The 20,615-nt window shown below is 41.6% G+C and overlaps 1 protein-coding gene across 3 annotated transcripts in view; it reads right to left on the bottom strand.

The window, feature by feature from the left end:
* YPEL2 (yippee like 2) overlaps positions 1-20,615 on the bottom strand; it is a 168,743-nt gene that overhangs the window by 60,084 nt on the left and 88,044 nt on the right. Inside the window, exon 5 of one of the 3 annotated variants that reach the window (XM_033922085.1) lies at positions 18,423-19,238. The exons of the other annotated variants lie outside the window; for them this stretch is intronic. Within the exon in view, the coding sequence (XP_033777976.1) occupies positions 19,212-19,238 (27 nt within the window). The 3' untranslated portion in view covers positions 18,423-19,211. Of the gene's footprint in view, positions 1-18,422; positions 19,239-20,615 lie in introns of those variants that run through there. 3 annotated transcript variants of the gene reach the window in all.

Raw genomic sequence — 20,615 nt, 5'->3', positions numbered from 1 at the left:
TCTCTATAATGTATGTTAATAAAGGGGCCCTTTTACTAAGCTGTGTTAAACACAAATGCGCACCTAATAGTTTAAAATGGCATACTGTGGGACACAAGAAAACAGGAGATGCTACTCTCTCAAGGTAGAACAACAAAGAAACAGTGAAGGTGGCCTGCAGTGCTCAACTCCTTTATTGTATCAATTGAGACTCAACACGCATGTGTTTCGCCAAAGGCCTGCTTTAGGAGTCTGAATGATATTCATATTAAAAAATGGAAAGTACAATTGCGAGTTACCATTTGCATGGCTATCCCTGTCATAATTAGGAAAAGCCTGCATTTATAGCAGTCCATGGGGGCTTAATATGCAGTAATGTTCCACATACGACTACCTTATTTGTCAATGGAATTGTTGATTCCAAAATGAGATTAATCTGTCCCCATATTGACTTCCAAAAGTTGAGTATCAAAGGATCGCCTTAATTTTCCTTTTTGGTGGGCGAGTTTATGTTTATGCTACAGATATGAGAAGATGAATGCTGATATGTTGGGACATAGCAATTTATTCAAACTAGTTTGGAGTCCGTTGACATCCTTTATAACTTCATTATAGGTATCTTTTGTTTTTAATTTTTGTTTATTTCCATACACATCCAGGACAGGGTGGGGGGAGGAAATCTTGTTGGTTTATTCTTTGATTAAATGTATTGGATGGGAGGGGAGGGATATTTTTCTTGTGCATTTTTATTGATTGAATATAAGTGCTTATTTTCCTTATAATTCCTTATAAGTGCTTATAATTCCTGGCACTTTGTATTAGTTTTGAAAAATTAATAAAAAGATTTTTTAAAAAAAGGAAAATGCCATCAATAATTTGTGCCTGGTCATCAATGTTCTAATTAAATGAAACGCTATCGAAAAGAGTAGGACAGCTACTCCTCCCAAAAAAGCAAAAGTGACCATGGGACAAGCTTGGGCATCCTACAGTAACTGTGAAATGCACATATATGCAATATCATGCGGTATTCACCTACCTCGACGACTGGCTACTCATGGCATATTCCAAAGAACATTTGCTACATACCATACAGGTCACAACAGGCCTTACACTACACAGTCACAGCTTATACCAGTTCCCTCATGTTAATTGGTGCATACATCAATGCCATCATAGCGAAAGCTTATCTTCCAGAAGATCGACATCAAATCATTATCAGCTTAGCTCCCATCTCAGGCAATCTTCCTACTTTACAGCACGAAACATCTTACGGCTCTTGGGTCATAAGGCAATATATTTCATATATGTAATTATGTGTGTTTACATTATATGTTCTTCTTAATTAGTTTATTGTACACCACTTAGATTTTCATTGATAAGCAGTTTATCAAAACTTAATAAACTTGAAACTTTTTATAGGGGTGGAGGTCCAACTCAGTAACAATATTACAAGGGCGAGGAGGCGGTGTTAGATGGCTCATAGATGCTCCACACAGGTACTTAGCCTTGACTAGTATGGCTTCAACAGTTCCAGATGACATTACAAGTTTGTTCATTGGTCTGCTAACTGGAGAAACAGTAGTCTCGTAACCTTGCACGTCACCAAACCAGTACAGTCAATAACACAAATCACTCAATTCCTACCTATTTCTCTGGTATCAGTACTGTTCAAAAAAGCATGGGATGAACATAGGGGATCTCGAATCAGAAAATAATGGTATATATTGAAGAACTAAGACCAGTACTGAGCAGATGGGCTGGGGAGGGCTGTGATGGTTTAGATGGGCTGGAGTGAGCTTTGACAGATAATTCAGTAGATGAAACCTAAGCACAGTAGTGGGCAGAACTTTGGGCTCTGGCCCAGAAATAGCTAAGAAAAATGAAAATTTAAATTAAATCAATAATTTAAAGAGAGGGTAAGGTTGGACAGACCGGATGGACTATTTGGGTCTTTATCTGCCGTGATCTAGTGTTACTATGGTCCAAGGGGCATAAAGTCCACCTTTGGGCATGCCCCTTCAAGCACAAACCTACAGCCACATGCTGCAATATTGCTTGCTTACAAGAGTACTACAGGACCCCTCCCCCCTCTAACTGCCATCAGGGGCTTGCATTGCATCTTCTCCCAAACCAGATGTTTAGGCACTGGAACACAGTCACTGACATGAAACACCAATCTCCCCATCTAGCACTGGCAGGCTTTGGGGCTTTGGGGCACTGGCGGGAATGCCACTGGTCCTTTGTTTTAAGTATCAACAACTACTACTAGCTGTCCGACCCTTGGATCCTCTGTAGGCCAGTCCACGCCCTGCTTCCCTGTTTTCCATGACTTCTTTCAATTGCTTGATGTTTAGTCCTGTCATTCTTGATGGTATCCAGCCAATGGGCCTTTGGTCTCCCATGCTTCCTTTTAATCACTGACCATTCTGAGTAGCACCTCCTTTTCCAGTGAATTCACCCTTGTCCAAAATAGGTCAGTTTCTGATAATTGTGGAATTTTAAATACAGGCTATAGAGTTGTGAAAAGACAATGCCATCCACTGGGTCCAAAAGAGCAAGATGACCCAAGAAGAGGACCAAAGAAAAGCAACAGCATCAAGTAACAGGTTGCTGCTTTGAAGCATAAGATTATGGCTAAGTATCTTTCTTCTGTGCTGCTTATTCAGCTGAGGTTGGTGGCAGGTAAAACCTTCAGTGAGATATTGCAGGCAGGAAAGCTGCTGCTATCTGTAGTGTTTGACCTTCCTGCACATTTTACTTCCCCATTTTGTGCTATAGATGGTAGCCATTGCTCATCTGCAATACAATGGTAGTTCTACTATCAAATTCCTGATAAGCATAGACTTCTACTGCGTGGATGTATATTTTATTCTGCAACTATTAAAATAAAAGCAAAGAAAGCATATCACCTACTACTCTCTAAAATAACTGAGTATACTAGTCCTTACTTATATTTTAACTGCCAATGAAAGACACTAGAGATTGTTTTTATGAGATGGGAAATCATATTGCTTTCAGCCCAAACACAAACAAACAGGGTACAGAATGTACAGATGACGCAGTTCAGATATCTCTTTCCTAAATTAGATGTAACCATGCTGACATGTCTTCGGTGACCATGGCAACATACCTTCTAGCCTAAGAGCCTTTGGGTTCATTTGCTTGGTTGTCATGGAAACGTTCAATGCTGGATGGACAAGTGAAAAAGGAAGGCTCAGAGGAGGCGAGCAGCAGAGGACTTGTGTGATGAAGTGTTTACCAATAACCTATATTGAAGCCTTCTCTTTTGCATGACACTCAACTAAGTTAAATTTACTATCCATTAAAAATGCTTCTTCCCTCTTCCTAGTCATTTCCTATAATGCACTAGCAGGACACCAGTAATTTGAACAATTGAGTATTCTTAGACATCTATTTCAGGGCTCACTGGGCGACTCAGAAGAGGCACCATGGACTGTGGCCCTTCTGCGTGTAACAGTTCAATCCCCGCAATGAGCCATGCACAGTCTACTGCATTCACAGTCCCTCAGATAGAAGGAATGCTGGACATCGTTAAAGGCAATACTTAATGCCTGGCTCCTACCCACAGCACCATTGTTGCAATAGTGAGACGTGGAGCAGTAGGAAGGAAGGTTTTAAATATGGAAAAAATATTCATGAAACCAGAAATCCATCACAGATTCTGATTAAACTGGAAGACAATGTACTTTTTAAACTCAATTATGCCATCTGAGTCCACCTTCCTTAAATTATTTTACGAGATGGGCAAAGACGACAGTCAATGATGAACAGGAACCATTGCATCCAGAAAGAAGCAGCTACTCCGGGCATTATAGTTGTTGGCTATAATCCCATTGGCTCTTCTGCTATTTTCTAAAATAAATTTCATGAGAGTTGGGTGGGGGAATAAGCAAGCAATACAGAATAAAATCTAAGAACTTTCAGAAAAGAAAGGGTAAAGGGGATGGGACTTATGTAGCACACAGACAAAGCAGTATACATTTTACACAGGTGCTTAGTTTTTTTTTCTGTACCTGGGACAATGAAGTGACTTGGGCAGAGTCACAAGGGGCTGCAATGAGAATTGAGCTCACAACTTCAGGGTGCTGAGGCAGCTGCTCTAACCACTAGGACACCTCCACTCCATAGTTGAGGTCTAGCATCCCTTAGTGTAATATTCCAATGGCTATTCTCATTCCACTAGTCAATATTGGTCAGAACAGAAAGGGACGGGATTGGGCACTAAGAGAGTATGCTGTCTATAGGGAATTCACAATAAGAATTGGCAGTTTCAATCTGAGATAGTAAGGGTTAAATGCAAATCATTGGGCAGGATATAAAAATCAGGGCAATGCCTTCCTTTGAGTCTGATTTAACATACACCAAGGTTCATAAAATTAAGGTCAGAACAGCTTCTACAACCGATTTAAAAGTTTGGCATTTAAGAACCTTTTTAGTTTATTTAGAGATTTTTTTTTTTTGGGGGGGGGGGGAGTCTTGGCTAGTATTCAAACGCCAATTTAAGCTACAAGAGCTCCCAGTCTTGACAGTCTTCCAACTGAGGACTTTGGTTAGGAAAGGGATAGAAAAGAGTTAGATGTAGGCATGCCAAAAGATGAAAAGGATGGCTTTTAAAGCAAAATAAAACAATTGTTTTAGAACAATTATTTTGTTTTATTATTGTTCTCAAATCTGTCCTCAGCACAGCCCTAGCCAGTCACATTTTCAGGACAACTGCAGTGACACAATTATTTAGTAGGACAGGCAATACATAATTTAAAATTTAAGCAGCACCATTCAATACACAGGTGTAAGGAAGAGAGACTGGATATTTCAATTTACACCTACCTTTCAGCTGGCATAGCTAGACGCTTATTAGTTTTGAAGACATAGCAGCTGTTTGTTCATTTATTAAAACTGAAGAAAAGCCATAAGATGGGGGAATGGGACTTGTATATCCCCATTTTGTGGTTACACATTCAAAGCAGTTTACATATTTACAGGTACTTATTTTAACCCATACATAGGTGATCACACTGAAATATTCATACAATACACATTATAGCTAATATGTTACTTAGTGTTAAAGTACACATTAAACTATCTTTAACAGACAGCAAAGGGGACAACTGGAGGAGGAACATTGGGCCTCTTTTATAAAGCTGTGTGGCAAATGCTCCAATACCCATTCAGTTCCTATGGGTGTTGAAGCATTTAGCACATCGGCCCTATTGGGCTTCATATAATAAGGGGACAGTGATAAGTCTCATGTGTTTATGTTCTTGTTATCCAAATTTAGGTGAGGGAGGGATAAAAATCACATACATAAAGAGACAGGCTTTCACCTATTTCTATAAGCAAAGCCTTTCTGGGAGCGCATTTGAATGTCAGGGTTAATCCTAAGAGGGCTAACTAGCAGGTATCATATGTGATTTCCTTCCAACTTTTAGAAGTTAGGAAATTAAGGTGATGTTGGATTTGATACATGTTGACAAAAATTGATAACCATAGAATGACAACACAATGGCTATACCACCAACTGGAACCTTCAATGTATTATGACAAAGAGAAAATAGTCCCAGTATATATTAATCTCCAAATCTTATAAGGAGAACATAAGATACACGATCCTCAGAGGGTGAAATACCCACAGGTTCAAGTGAGCAACTCTCACTCAACCACGATCTTCACTGGATCATATACGTATCTTTGTTTTATTTTTTATTTTTTACCTTTTTATAACAATATATAAGTTTTGTTCATACTTTGAATAACTTAATTAATTAACTTAGCTTGCTATTTTAGATAAGGGAGCGCCTCCACCAACATGCCATGTTTCACAACGCTTTCCTCAGGGTTGAGGCTCCCGACTATATCTGAAAAATATTTAAATATCAAACATTACTCCCAAAGTTCATTTTGTCATATTCCTAAAACAATATTTATACCTAAGTGTAATAAAACTATGTAGCAATGGCCAATCAAGACCTATAGCCTTTTCAACTTACTCATGTGTGAAATGAAAATCGCTCCGTTCGAGTAGATTTCATATTGAACGAGCGCGTCTGTCGTCAGATCCGGTTTTAACCCCAAAGAGAGGGATCTCAACCAGAGAAACGTCACGTACTTTTTTAATTTGCCGGACTTAATTCAAAGCTTTCAGCGGATTCAGACTACTGACATCCAGTCAATTTCTTCGTTTAATCCATGAGGAGATAAAGCATTCAAGATAAAAATCCATTTTTGTTCTTTGATATTAAGAGCTGATTTTAATTCCCACCCTCCTTCCCTATTTTTACAAAATCTATAATGCGCCATCTAATGTCATGCCAGGAATGTTGTTTTTTTATCCAATGATTTACAATAGGTGCCGTGTCAGTTTCTGTATGGACTCTCGATTTATGTTCATTCAGCTGTGTTTTAATAGAACGCTGAGTTCTCCCAACATAAATCAAGTTGCATGGACACTGGATAACGTAAATAACATTAGTAGTATTGCAAGTAGTGATGTCCTTAGATTGAATAACCAATCCCGTGGTTGGATGACACCAAGATTCTCCGGGGATGGTAAAAGGACACCATTGACATCTGCCACAACTTGTATGGTACCCTTGTTGAGAGGGGGCTGGAGTACATTGCAATATTTCTCCTATATTCCGGTGTCTCTGAAACCACGGGATTGGTTATTCAATCTAAGGACATCACTACTTGCAATACTACTAATGTTATTTACGTTATCCAGTGTCCGTGCAACTTGATTTATGTTGGGAGAACTCAGCGTTCTATTAAAACACGGCTGAATGAACATAAATCGAGAGTCCATACAGAAACTGACACGGCACCTATTGTAAATCATTGGATAAAAAAACAACATTCCTGGCATGACATTAGATGGCGCATTATAGATTTTGTAAAAATAGGGAAGGAGGGTGGGAATTATAAATCAGCTCTTAATATCAAAGAACAAAAATGGATTTTTATCTTGAATGCTTTATCTCCTCATGGATTAAACGAAGAAATTGACTGGATGTCAGTAGTCTGAATCCGCTGAAAGCTTTGAATTAAGTCCGGCAAATTAAAAAAGTACGTGACGTTTCTCTGGTTAAGATCCCTCCCTTTGGGGTTAAAACCGGATCCGACGACAGACGCGCTCGTTCAATATGAAATCTACTCGAACGGAGCGATTTTCATTTTACACATGAGTAAGTTGAAAAGGCTATAGGTCTTGATTGGCCATTGCTACATAGTTTTATTACACTTAGGTATAAATGTTGTTTTAGGAATATGACAAAATGAACTTTGGGAGTAATGTTTGATATTTAAATATTTTTCTGATATAGTCGGGAGCCTCAACCCTGAGGAAAGCGTTGTGAAACATGGCATGTTGGTGGAGGCGCTCCCTTATCTAAAATAGCAAGCTAAGTTAATTAATTAAGTTATTCAAATATGAACAAAACTTATATATTGTTATAAAAAGATAAAAAATAAAAAATAAAACAAAGATACGTATATGATCCAGTGAAGATCGTGGTTGAGTGAGAGTTGCTCACTTGAACCTGTGGGTATTTCACCCTCTGAGGATCGTGTATCTTATGTTCTCCTTATAAGATTTGGAGATTAATATATATTGGGACTATTTTCTCTTTGTCATAAGACAAAAATTGATAAGCATTTAATGAAAATAACATTTCAGGCATGCTTGGGGCAAACAGAAAAGGAAGAGGTTGAGCAGTATTTGTAGTGACTGAATGCACTAAGTGCTCCTTGGGCAACTACCCGATGTCACCCATAAGCACAATAGGTAAAAAATTGACTTTTTCCATAACAGCAATGACTATACAAATGTTTTTGGATCCTATATAAAGTACTCACTTGAATTTGAGGTAGTCTACAATTTTAATTTAAAGACTTTTTCCTTTCCCTCTCCTCTTAGCTGTGAAGATTACCACCACAAAATTCTCAACCTGTGCCGCAACCAGCCTAGTGAGTGGAAGGCCCAATCCATGAATCAAGGACAGATCTTTTCACATTAATTTTTCTGTACTCATTCTCACAATGGGATAGATTCACTAAGGCCATGGATTCAATCTGATCCGTTAGCGATCCAATTCCTGGCCAGGGGGGGCTGATTCACAAAGTGTCCTCATGCAAATAAGGGCAATCGGAGTCGCGCCCCCAACCGACTGTAAGGATCGCTGAAGAGCGATCCCGACACATGCACAGACCATCTTCTTTGCCTATAGATCAGGGGACTCAAAGTCCCTCCTTGAGGGCCACAATTCATTCGGGTTTTCAGGATTTCCCCAATGAATATGCATGAGATCTATGTGCATGCACTGCTTTCAATGCATATTCATTGGGGAAATCCTGAAAACCCGACTGGATTGCGGCCCTCAAGGAGGGACTTTGAGATCCCTGCTATAGATGGTTCTGCGCATGCTTACAGAGCTTGAAACTTTTTTAAAAAAATTTTTACATCACGAGCCCATGGTTTTGACCGGCTTTAAACCTGCGGGTTAAAGCCACGGGCTCACGCTACGGAGCAGGGCAGTTGGAAAGGACCTGAGTGACTGGTCCTCAGCAGTCGCTTATTTTTTGATCGGCCAGCCCAGTAGGTGTTCATGAAATTTTTTAGTGAATCGCTGCCTTCCTACATTTGCATGCCATTCCCCCTCATTTGCATGTGCGGATCGGAAGTAAGGTTAGTGAATCGGGTCGGGATCACAAAGTGGTCAGGACACGATCGGTGTCCTTAATGAATCTAGTCCAATATGCCAACAAAAATCCCTGTTAAATTGAGCCCATCACTCTAAATAAATGTGGGCATCTTGTTCTTCCATGGGGTTAAAGTTCTCCCAAGAGTGCTATTTATCTTGAATTCATGGTCGATAATAGGTCTTGTAATTTCATGATTATTTAGCTGTTATGCATTTTCATATGAGAACCTACTTACCAAATACTGCTGGGCTTAAATAAGAAGTTAAGCATCTATGGCTGGCAGATACATCTTTCACAATGCCGACAGAAGAACCAGGCTGACTAGAAAGGCTAATTGGTCTTTATTTCTGCCATTATTTATTATGTTAACTTCATAGGTTTTCTGCATTCCATTTTTATTATTGATAAGCCTAAACACCAGATGAAGTTAATGGAAATTGCCAAAAGAACATCAATTTTCTTCTCATATTTGAAAACTTTATTTTCTCAAAATGAGCAAACATACTGTAAATAACAGAAATAATGCACCTTTCATCTAATACTGAATTATATACATTTTATACATGAAAAATTGCAGACTGAGACCACACAACTGGATTAAGTAAAGAAACAACTGAAAAAAAGGGGGAAACCCATGAGTATAAGCAGCAACATTCTTTGTAAACATAAAACAAGACTGGTTATGAGTATGGGGGCGGGAGGAGGGCTACCATATGGCTCCAGAAAAAGGAAGTAAAACCCGGATGTCTCAATCCATCCTCCGTTTTCTGAAGCCTAGCCAGGGAAAGAGAAGACTTTCCAACGTAACAAAAAAATAAAAAGTGGAAGAAAAAAATAATTAAAAAAAAAAATAAATCACTGGAGGCTGACCCAACTTTGCTGGTTGGGCTGATAAACATTTCAGCAGCCCCTCTTAGATGGTTTCCATATAAAACATACATAGAATAAAGTTAACACAACCAAAAGCTGAGTGTCTTCATGACATTTCTTGTCCAATTCCATCTTGCCTGTGCAAATAGACATCTTTCCTTACATGAGAGCAGTTTTTTAAAATTTCAATCTGTCAGCACATAGGCGTAATTGCCCCATCAATGTGTTCCACATTTTAACACCTGCCACACAAAAAGCAGCTGTTCTAGTCTCAGCATATCACACTTTACTCGATGTTTCAAGCAACATGAACGCAGTGCTCTACCAGGACAGTATAAATATAAGCAATTGCTTAAGATATAAAAGTACTGGATGGTAAAACGTTTGATGAACAATCGAGATTACTTTATATTGGACTCTGTGCTACTAGTAACCAGTGCAACTTCCGAAGGACTGGGATTATGGTGCTCATCTCTTGCAACGCAACAAGCAGAACTGTGGACAGTGGTGTAGTAAGGGGGTGCGATCCACCTAGGCACCCCTCCTCCTCTCCGCCCCCCTCGCTCACCTGCCCGCTCCTCTCCTTGCCACGTGCACCCCTTGCCTTCCCCCATACCCTTTTGGCGCTCTCTGGGTCACGCACCTATGAAGTGACATCAAAGCATGAGCCAACACCAATGTGGGCAGCACGCTGCTCACATCTGAGAAGTTTAAAAGGTACGGGGAAAGGGAAGGGGAGGGGACAAGTGTGGCAGGGGGTGGAGAAGACAGCAGGAGAGGGGCGCCACCACCCCAGGCATCTCTCACCTTTACTAAGCCACTGGCTGTGGAAAAGCACAGTTTCTTACCTCAACAGACGTTCTCCATAGACAGCAGGGGAATGCAGTCATTACATTACATTAGGGACTTCTATTCCACCTATACCTTGCAGTTCAAGGCGGATTACAAAGAGCTAACTAGACATTTCCAGTGAAGTTACAACAGTTTTGGGGTTTTTGGTTTTTTTTCGGTTACAAGGGAGGAGAGGTAGCTGGATTAATTCCGGAAGAACTTGCAAATTGGATATTAAATTGACTGTACGTTACTGTGTGATATAACAAATAGATTACAGTTAGAGTACAAATAAGATTACGTTACATTTCAGGGATCTGAATACTTGGTTGGTGTTTTGGGGAGGAAGAGATTATTTAAGTGGAGGCTTTGGGGAAGAATTTATCTAGGAGGAGGGGGAAGGGTTGGGTTAAGATATCTGGATACATTTTTTGAAAAGTAGGGTTTTGATTTCTTTTCGAAAAGTTTTGAAGTCGCCCGTTGCCGTCAACAGGTTGGAGATGGAGTGGTTAAGTTTTGCTGCTTGCGTCGCCAGAAGGTTATCAAACATCTTTTTGCGCTGAGTGCCCTTGAGTGGAGGGAAGGTGAAGTCCTATGACTGAGCCTGAGTGTCGGTGCTCTCCCGTAGGTATAGTAAAGTTTTTAACTTATTCAGCATGTGTGGGGTACACTACACCTTTGGAACCCCTCCCTTTGTTTCATTAGTTTTGTCCTCTAGCTAGAAGAGAATGATATTGAGGGGAAGGTGGGGGGGGGGCAAAGTGGCTGCATTATCCTGCTGTCTAAGGAGAACTTCTGTTACAGGTAAGCAACTGTGTTTTCTCTAGAGACAAGCAGGGGAAATGCAGGTACACTTGAAGGTGAGTCCCAAGCTATAGAAAGATATGGGTGGTGGTAATACTTTATAGTGCAAATAAGTTTCTTATGACAGATTGCCCAAACTGAATGTCCTGCGCTGAGCTTTTGGTCCAAACAGTAGTGTTTGGTAAGTATGAACTGAAGACCAGGTTGCAGCTTTACAGATGTCTTGAATGGGAATTGATTGAAGGTGTGCTACTGAGGAAGCCTTGTACTCTATGTGCTCCAATTATACCAGGGGATGGCACTTGAGCCCTGTTATTGCAGAAAGATACGTATGATCCATGGAGGTATAGTTTTTAGCAACTGGTTGACCCTGGTTGGAAGGGTTGGAGGAGTTGAAAAACCAATTCGTTTGACAGAAGGCTTTAGTACAGTTAGGGTAGAAGAGCAATGCTCTTCTGCAGTGCAAAGTATAGAGGGATTTCTCCATCGGGGAAGAATGTGGAGGCAGAATAAAGGATGGTAAAGTTATAGTCTGATTAAGATGGAAATCAGTAACATTCCGACATTATGGAATTCAATCCCAGATTCCATTCATCTAATTTCTGACTTCCTGGTATTTCAGAAAATCCTGAAGGCATATTTTTTCCCGATTAGCTTTTCCAAATATGAGCAATGTATAAAGTGACAGCTATTTGATACCAATTGCTTTAGGCATAGGTTTTGGGTTATAGGCCGCTTTTCTTTTATTGTGTATTGTTATATTTTCTTTTAATTGTGTATGTGCTGCTGTTACCCGCATAGATGTTTGATATGCAGGCTATAAGTGTTTTAAATAAAAATCCTTTGAAAGAACTTAGTGAGCTTCAAGCTTTGGTAACACATATTACCCTTATCTGCAATTTTTTTCCAACAGAAGTGCAGATGCGGACTCACCCTAACTGTTCTTGCAGAGGTGAGTGCTGTTAAGAAGGCCATCTTCCATGTGAGGAATTGTAACGTAGCCGATCCCATAGGTTCAAACAGGTCTGACATTAATTGGTCCAATACTTTATTCAGATCCCAGGTAGGGGGGAGGGTCTTGCATAGGATACTTAAGATTGGCGAGACCTCTGAGAAAACATGAAAGTAGAGGGTGTTGTGAAATGGGTTTATCATCAATATGGCAATGATATGCTGAAATCACTGACAGGTGGAATCTGACGGACTTGGATTTAAGGCCAGAATCTGATAAGTGGAGAAGGTATGTTAATAGCGAAGGAACTGAGCTCTTAAGGGGATCTTGCGATTGAGAACATGCCCAAATTAAGAAATGTTTCCATTTAGATTGATACAACTTCCTAGTCGAGAGATGTCTGGCTGCGAGAAGGACAGTTTTTACAGATTGGGGGACTGGAATACTGGCTAAGATTGAGATCTCAATCTCCACGCTGTGAATGTGAGGCTGCAAAGGTTGGGATGCAGTAGATACCCATTGTGCTGTGAAAGCAGAGAAGGATGGCTTCCCAACAGAATTGAAGGAGCATCAAGAAGGTCCTAGAGTAGGAGATACCAGATCTTCCTGGGCCAGCACGGTGCAATTAGAATTAAGTGAGCACTATCCTTGTGGGCTTTGCAAAGGACCCTGGAAATGAGTGGAACCAGAGGAAAGGCATAAAGATGTTGGGTCCACGGAATGGAAAAAAGCATCTCTTGCTATGGCTCATGGAGTTGGGCATAAGGAACAAAACCTCTGGCATTGTGCATTGTCTTGAGTAGCAAAAAGGTCTATCAGCGGGGTTCCCCAAAGTTAGAACTCATGATGAAGCATATCTGGGTTTAAGGTCCACTCATGAGGATTGAGTTTCCTGCTGACCTGCTGAGTGAGTCTGCTATATTGTTTTCTCCTGGAATGTAGATTGCATGCAAGTCTATGTGAAGAGAGAGAGAGAGCAAAGGTCCAGAGACAGTAAGTTTTTCTGCAAAGGGGAAAGGATCCGGATGCCCCTTGTTTAGTCACATAGAATACTGCCACTTGGTTGTCTGTTTGTATTAGAATGCATTGATTGTGAATCCAAGGACTGCGAATGAAAGGACGAAAAGCTTGAAGAGCGTAGTAGATTGCTCCAAGCTCCAAGTGGTTTATGTGTAAATATTTTCCTGATAATGTCCAGACCTCTTGAGTTTTGAATCTGGTTGAGATGTACTCCTCATACTTTGATGGAAGCATCTGTAGTGATGGTGAGCTGAGATGGAGGTTCGAATGGACATCCCTCTTTTAGTAAAGGGGACTGGATCCACCATAGAATGGAAGATTTGATGTGTGTTGGTATAGGAATCTTTCTGAAGAGTGGTTGCGCATACTGATTCCAGTGTATCTTGAGATGCCATTGGAGCGGACGCATGTGCAGCCTTGCATGCGGTACCAGTGACAGAAATGCTGCCTTATGACCCAAGAGCCGTAAGATGTTTCGTGCTGTAAAGTAGGAAGATTGCCTGAGATGGGAGCTAAGCTGATAATGGTTTGATGTCGATCTTCTGGAAGATAAGCTTTCGCTATGATGGCATTGATGTATGCACCAATTAACATGAGGGAACTGGTATAAGCTGTGACTGTGTAGTGTAAGGCCTGTTGTGACCTGTATGGTATGTAGCAAATGTTCTTTGGAATATACCATGAGTAGCCAGTCGTCGAGGTAGGTGAATACCGCTTGATATTGCCTCCTTAGGTAGGTCGCTACTACAGTCAGGCACTTTGTAAAGATTCAAGGTGCTGAAGAGAGGCTGAAAGGAAGAGCCTTGTATTGGTAGTGGCTGTTGAGAAATTTGAAATGAAGGAACTGCCAGTGGGAGGATGAATAGGGATGCGACTCAGTGTTCCCGCTAAGCTGCGCTGGGGTGCGCTGACGCACAAAATATTACCTCGCAGCGCACAAGTTTCTCGTCACAGCGCACACAGTGTAGAGCACAGTTCTTCAACCGCCGGTCCGCAAACAAAATCTTGCCGGTCCGCGAAGGATTCGGTCCCCGCCGCAACGAAAGGCCGGCGTCAGCTGACTTGCAACTTCCTGTTGCAGTCGCTGTGCCGGGACTCCTGCCTTCGCCGGGACTCCTGCCTTCCACCGCGTTTGCCTCCTGCCTTGTCTCCGCACCTCCAGACCAGCAGCGGCAGCTGTGTATGCTTTTAACTTCGGCACAGAGCTGCCCCTAATCAATAGTTTAGCGCGGTTTCATAAGGCAGCCTCGGGGCCTTTGCTAGGCCGGCCCACATCGCATCATCGAAGCGGGCCGGCTATCAAAGGCCCCGAGGCTGCCTCATGAAACCGCGCTAAACTATTGATTAGGGGCAGCTCTGTGCCGAAGTTAAAAGCATACAGAGCTGCCGCTGCTGGTCTGAACTCTTGGGCCGCTGAAGGAGGGCAAAAAGCAGCTGTCCTGGAGGTTTCCCTTCCTCTCGCCTTTACAGGTTCCTTTTTTCCACCTTTTTTTTTTTTTCCTTCAAACGGCAACGGGCCCCAGCATCGACATCAATCAAGTAAGTTCCACTGTCAATCAAGCGGTTCTGCTCGGCCAAAGCTTCCCCTGTGACATGAGCCACCCTCAGGGGAAAGAAAGTGACCCACAAAGGTGAGGGGAAGGGGGGCAGATGATGGAAGTTGGGGGGGGGGGGAGAGAGAGAGAGAGAGAGAGAAGGGGCAGATGATGGAATGGAGGAGATGAGAGAGAGAGAGAAGGGGGGCAGATGATGGAAGTTGGGGGGGGAGAGAGAGAGAGAGAGAAGGGGACAGATGATGGAAGTGAGAAGAAGGGAGAGAGAGCAGAAGGCAGATGGATGTCAGTTGAGAAGGGAGAGCAGATGCTGAATGGAAGTGGGGAAAGAACACATACTGGATGGAAGGAGGAGATAAATAAAGGGGGAAGAAAATAGTAAGATAATGGAGGGGTGAGGGAAAGGGGTGACAAGCTGTGTGTAGACACAGTGAAAAGAGGGAAACGGGACTAAATAGTAAGAAAGAATTTAATTTAGATGGAGGCAGAAAATAGAGAAGGAAGACCAGAGAAGAAAAGGGAAGAGAGAGCAGAGAATGATCAGATCTGAGTGGAGGAAATGAGAAGAGAGATATGCTAAAAACCACAGGGGGGAGGGAAGGATAGAGATGCCAGACCATGAGGGGAACAGAAGGAAGATGATGGATGCTAGACCAAATTGGGGGGTGGGGGGGGGGGGCAGGAGGAGAGATGGCAGGGAAAGACAGACAGTGAATGGAAGGGGCAGATGCTGGACTGAAGAGACAGAGAAGGTTATCATGCTGCTGTACCGGGCCATGGTACGCCCTCACCTGGAGTACTGCGTCCAGCACTGGTACTTTAAGAAGGACACGGTACTACTCAAAAGGATCCAGAGAAGAGCAACTAAAATGGTTAAGGGGCTGGAGGAGTTGCCGTACAGCGAAAGATTAGAGAAACTGGGCCTCTTCTCCCTTGAGCAGAGGAGATTGAGAGGGGACATGATAGAAACATTCAAGGTACTGAAGGGAATAGACTTAGTAGCTAAGGCAGGGAGAACGAGAGGGCACTCTCTAAAGTTGAAAGGGGATAGATTCCATACAAACGTAAGGAAGTTCTGTGGTAGAAAGCAACATATTTATTTGGCTCATAACTTGCTGGCGCCCGATATTTTTAGCTCACAGTGAAAAAAGTTTGCTCACAACACCCGCCCGCTTAGAGGGAACACTGGATGCGAGTGTAGGCATCCATGAGGTCTAAAGCAGCGAACCAATCGTTTTGTCTGAGAAGCGGTAGTATGGCCGGAAGGGAAATCATTCTGAACTTCTCTTTTGAGGCAGGCATTTAGGGGGCCTTCAGTCTTCTTTGGGATGATAAAAAAATCTGGAATACAAACAGATGTTTTTGATGCTGGGGTACCTACTCGATGGCATTGGAGTGAAGGAGAGAGATTGCCTCTGAAAGCCGAGGGATATGTTGGGGAGGCGTGTTGGAAAGCAGAGGAGGATGGGTGGTTGTAATTTGAGATAGGGAGTATCTTGAGAAATAATGGTTAATGCTCAGTTGTCTATCGTGATGCGCTGCCATTCTGAAAAGAAATGAGTTAGTCGCTCTCTCACTGGTAATTGGTCAAAAACTAGGATTAGGCTTGAGTGGATTTAGCTGAGATGGAGAACTGTTTCTTCTTTGAATGTGGCTTTAGCAAATAAGAAGCAGCTTGTGATCTCTGTAAATGAGGTCGATTGTGGGGGTAAAACGCCTACACAGATAGTATTGTTGAAAAAATTGCTGGTAATATGCTCTTCGATAAGAAGAGAGAGATGGTAAACGGGATTGCTGAGATTGGTCTGAAGAGGAAGCCAAAAGTTCACGCAAAGTTGTAGAATCTTCTTTGAGCTGTGAAACTGTATCTTTGACTTTTTCACCGAAAAACATATCTCCTAGGCAGGGTGCATCTGCCATTCCCTGCCAGTATAGAAGCTTGGTTAAGACTAAAGGTGGACACTTTTTGTAAGAACTTGGGATAGGAATATTCCTCACCCTGTTCTGGTTGTTGAGGTGTGTCCATGTGAGGAGAGGATCTGGTGAAAAATGTGAAGGTCCACTGGATCAATCCACCCTGGAGATGACCATCTTGTGGCAGAGAAGCACAAACAGAGGTACGAGGAGTCCAATGAAGGTCTTGGTGGATTGAGCCAGACTCAGGGAGGAAAGCATCTGGTATAGGAGGGTCCCTGCATTAAGGGCATTGCTGCACTTCTAACTGGGAGGTGAGGTGGCTGCTATAATAATATAGCATAAACTGATGTAATAGTGTGAAAAAAATTGGCTACTGTGGTAACCGAATCCTGCCCCAGAATAGAAGTAGCTGGTAATAAGTGAGACATAGAAGGCCGTTTAGCAGGTATAGAATCCTGCTGTGAGGACTCCCAAGAGGCAAGCTGATTAGACTTAGAGGTCACTTTAGAAGATTTAGACGGCTGACTTGCATCCTTCCAAAGTGTTCTGTTCTGCTTTGGGAAAGGACCATGATGCTGGAACTGAGCCCATGGGAGCCTTCCCCAATTTACCTTTCTGACGTGGAGACTGTTCCTTTTGTGGCTCTTGTGTTGCCCTTGTCAAAGCCAGTGGAGAAGGGCGTCACAGATCTTCCTAAAACCGTCTGCTATTGTGGTATTGCACCAACCTCTGCCAGTATTTTAGTGGCAAGTTGAGGTGGCGGCAGTATGCTTCCCACCCCTAGCAGTGCCGGACCTGGGGCCCTGAAAGGGGGGGGGGAAAGAGCAAGCAATACAGAATGCAGACTGGAAGACTTTGTTGAGCCATTGATGCACAGTGGCACTGAAGGAGTTGAAGACATTGTGGTATTTGTGAGGAGAGAATAGCCAGAAATTTTGCGTTCCTAGCTGCTGTTGTATTCACTGGAATGAAAACAGTACTGCTGCAACTATAGAGGGAATCTTTTTGCTGTTGAGTAAAACACACACACACACACATATTTATTTATTAAAATAAAAGTCCAGGACGGCTTCTGTGTAAAGAAAAATTTGAAAGTGTTGTGGTTATTTATTTATGTTTTTTTACTTTGTATCCCGTTCTTGTGTGGAGAGTCAGAGGGGAGAGCTGAGACTTGTCAGGAGCAGCAAAAGAAAAAACTAATGAACCAAGGGGAGGGGCTCCGGACGCAGTGTACCCTACACATACTCAGTAAGTTAAAAACTTTACTATACCTAGGGGAGAGCACTGACACTCAGGCTCAGTCAGAGGACTTCACCTTCAAGTTTGCCTGCATGTCCCCTGCTTGTCTCCGGAGAAATGATGCTCTTGATATAAAAAGTTTAATAAAATCTACACAATGAAAACAATAAAATGCAATAAAAGTCTTCAGAAGTAAAAATGATGCAAATCAATTGTAAATCTATATAACACAGCAATGAGTGGTGTGGACCCGAGGCAGTCCATGTTTCAGCTAAAGATAACCTTCTGGGTTCCGATCCAATTGGACCACAAAGGATGGCTTTGCCCCAAAGCATACAAAAGACTGAGGTGAAACTGGATTTACAGAAGCTTGGAGTTGCACACCATGCAGTGGCTTCTGTTCATCCGGTTTCACCTCACAGTCTTTTGTATGCTTTGTGGCAGAACCATACTTTGTGGTCCAATTGGACTGGATTCCAGAAGATCATCATTAACTGAAACACAGACCAAGGCGGGTCCACACCACACTCACTGATATGTGTTATATAGATTTACAATTGATTTGTATCGTTTTTACTTGTGAAGACCTATTGCATTGCAATACTTGAAGACTTTTATTGAATAGTATTGTTTTCATTGTGAACACTTCATTAAACTTTCTACATCAGGATCATTGTTTCCACAGCTCTGCTTGTTGCTTTGGTGTCTCCTTTTCTCTGTGGAACATTTTGGTGATTTTTTGTTTGTTTTGCATTTCTTGCAATGCCCATAACCAACCATGCTGCTGCATTTTGGACAAATTGCAACAAAATGCTCCTAGTTTTAGTTATCCCAAGATACAGTGCATTACAGTAGTCCAGTATGGAGATACATTCCCTGAACCATAGTTCTAACATGAAAAGAACTACAGTTCTAAAATCAAAAGATGTCAGCATCAGCTTTAAACAATGTAGTACATGTAAATAGCCAAAACAGGCCTGAATAGTTTTATCAATTTGACGCTTCATTAGAGTAGAGTCCCGTTTTACCCCTAATACTGTCATTTTCACACACAATACATCTACAACCACCCTGTCCCACAAGCATTACTTCAGTCTTTCCCACGTTCATACTCATATAATGAGCATTCATCAATCCACAACTTTCAACATGCAGAATCAGGATTCTAATTTATCTTTCCCTTATCAACTGGAAACAAAAAAATAAAATATCTGCATATTGTCTATAATGGATGTTCAATGACTCACACTTTTCCCAATGATGCCATATAAACATTAACAATGCTGATCCTTGAGGAACTCCTCTTCCAACAGTCTTTTGTGGACACTTCAACCCCATTCAATACATGGAAAGTCCTATTAAACAAATAAGATGCAAACTACTGCAAGACTTTACCACTCATTCCTAGATTTTCCAACTTTAACAACAATTGTAAGCTCACCGAGTCAAATGCTGGAGATAAAACTAAAAAATCATGCAATATGTTTTTTTGATCCATTCCTAACCTCAAAACATTTATTGCAGATACCATCAATAACTCAACACAAATGTGCCTGTCTGAATCCTATTCCACATTAATGTAACAAATAAAAATGCTCCAGCAATATTTATTGGTAAAATAAACTTAGACTTGTAATTCTACTTACAACTGAAACACACATAAAATGCAGTTGTAAATTGAAGAGACAAGTCAAGGATTTCCCCTTCCACCCCAGCTGCAGTAGTGATAAGGAGGCAGGCTTCAAGTTGGCTGCAAAGGGCTAGATTTATCAAGGATCCCTTTTTACTAAAGTGCATTAAGCACTCAATTAAACATACAGAAAAAGGTTACTGCACAACCCTGCTAAGAGGCAGTCTGCCTATTTCTGCACATTAAAATGCAGGTTATTGAGTTTGTCAGGAGACATGGCATGGAAGTGTTAACCAGCTAGCACATTACATTAGCACAGTTAACACGGGAGCACTTAGCACCTACTATTCAAGTGGTATAATCCCCTTAATAGCTTCAATAATTGTTTAAAAAAAAAAAAAAAAGTTGGGCAAAAGGCGCCTACCCGATTCTAAAAAAGGTAGGTGCATATCGTACGGCACTTTAGCGACTCCTAATGCATAAGTGGGCAAGTGCAATTCTCCCTCCACCCACCCCTCAAAAAAAAAAAATAAATAAAAAAATGTAGGTGCCTGAAATGTAGGCCTTTTAAATCATGGCCTACATTTCCAGCACCTAAGTTTGTACATAGGCGCCACTAGGCATGATTCTGTCAATGGCACCCAAGCATGATTGACACATGGCTGGTGCCATTTTTCTAGGTACTCTTTACAGAATCTGGGCCTAAGTTGCTCCTGCATTAACTGTGACCAAGAATTGTCCACCAATTGCCACTTCAATGCAGGATCAGCATTAGAAAAATGCTGATTTTATCCCTCCCGGTTGCCTTGTCAAATTTGTAGCTATTGTGCAGTATATTCCCATGTTAAGCTGCAATAACTACATAAATTTTACTGAAAAATAAAAGGGCCCCTAGGTGAACTAATGCTGTTAATAGTAAAATATGTCCCATTGCACAAAGTTAGGATCTGTAGTAAATGCAAGTTAATGTGCACTAATACAGTAACAGTCTTTAGTGAACCTATCCTAAATGTGTGTTGGTAACCCAGCAGAAAATCAACACTGGTTCTACATGCATAAGGGAACAAAAGGACAAGTCATCTTACTTGCATAGGATTTGAAT

Source organism: Geotrypetes seraphini, chromosome 15 (assembly GCF_902459505.1).
Source record: "Geotrypetes seraphini chromosome 15, aGeoSer1.1, whole genome shotgun sequence".
NCBI lineage: Eukaryota > Metazoa > Chordata > Amphibia > Gymnophiona > Dermophiidae > Geotrypetes > Geotrypetes seraphini.
This window is presented reverse-complemented; position numbering and strand designations above follow the sequence as displayed.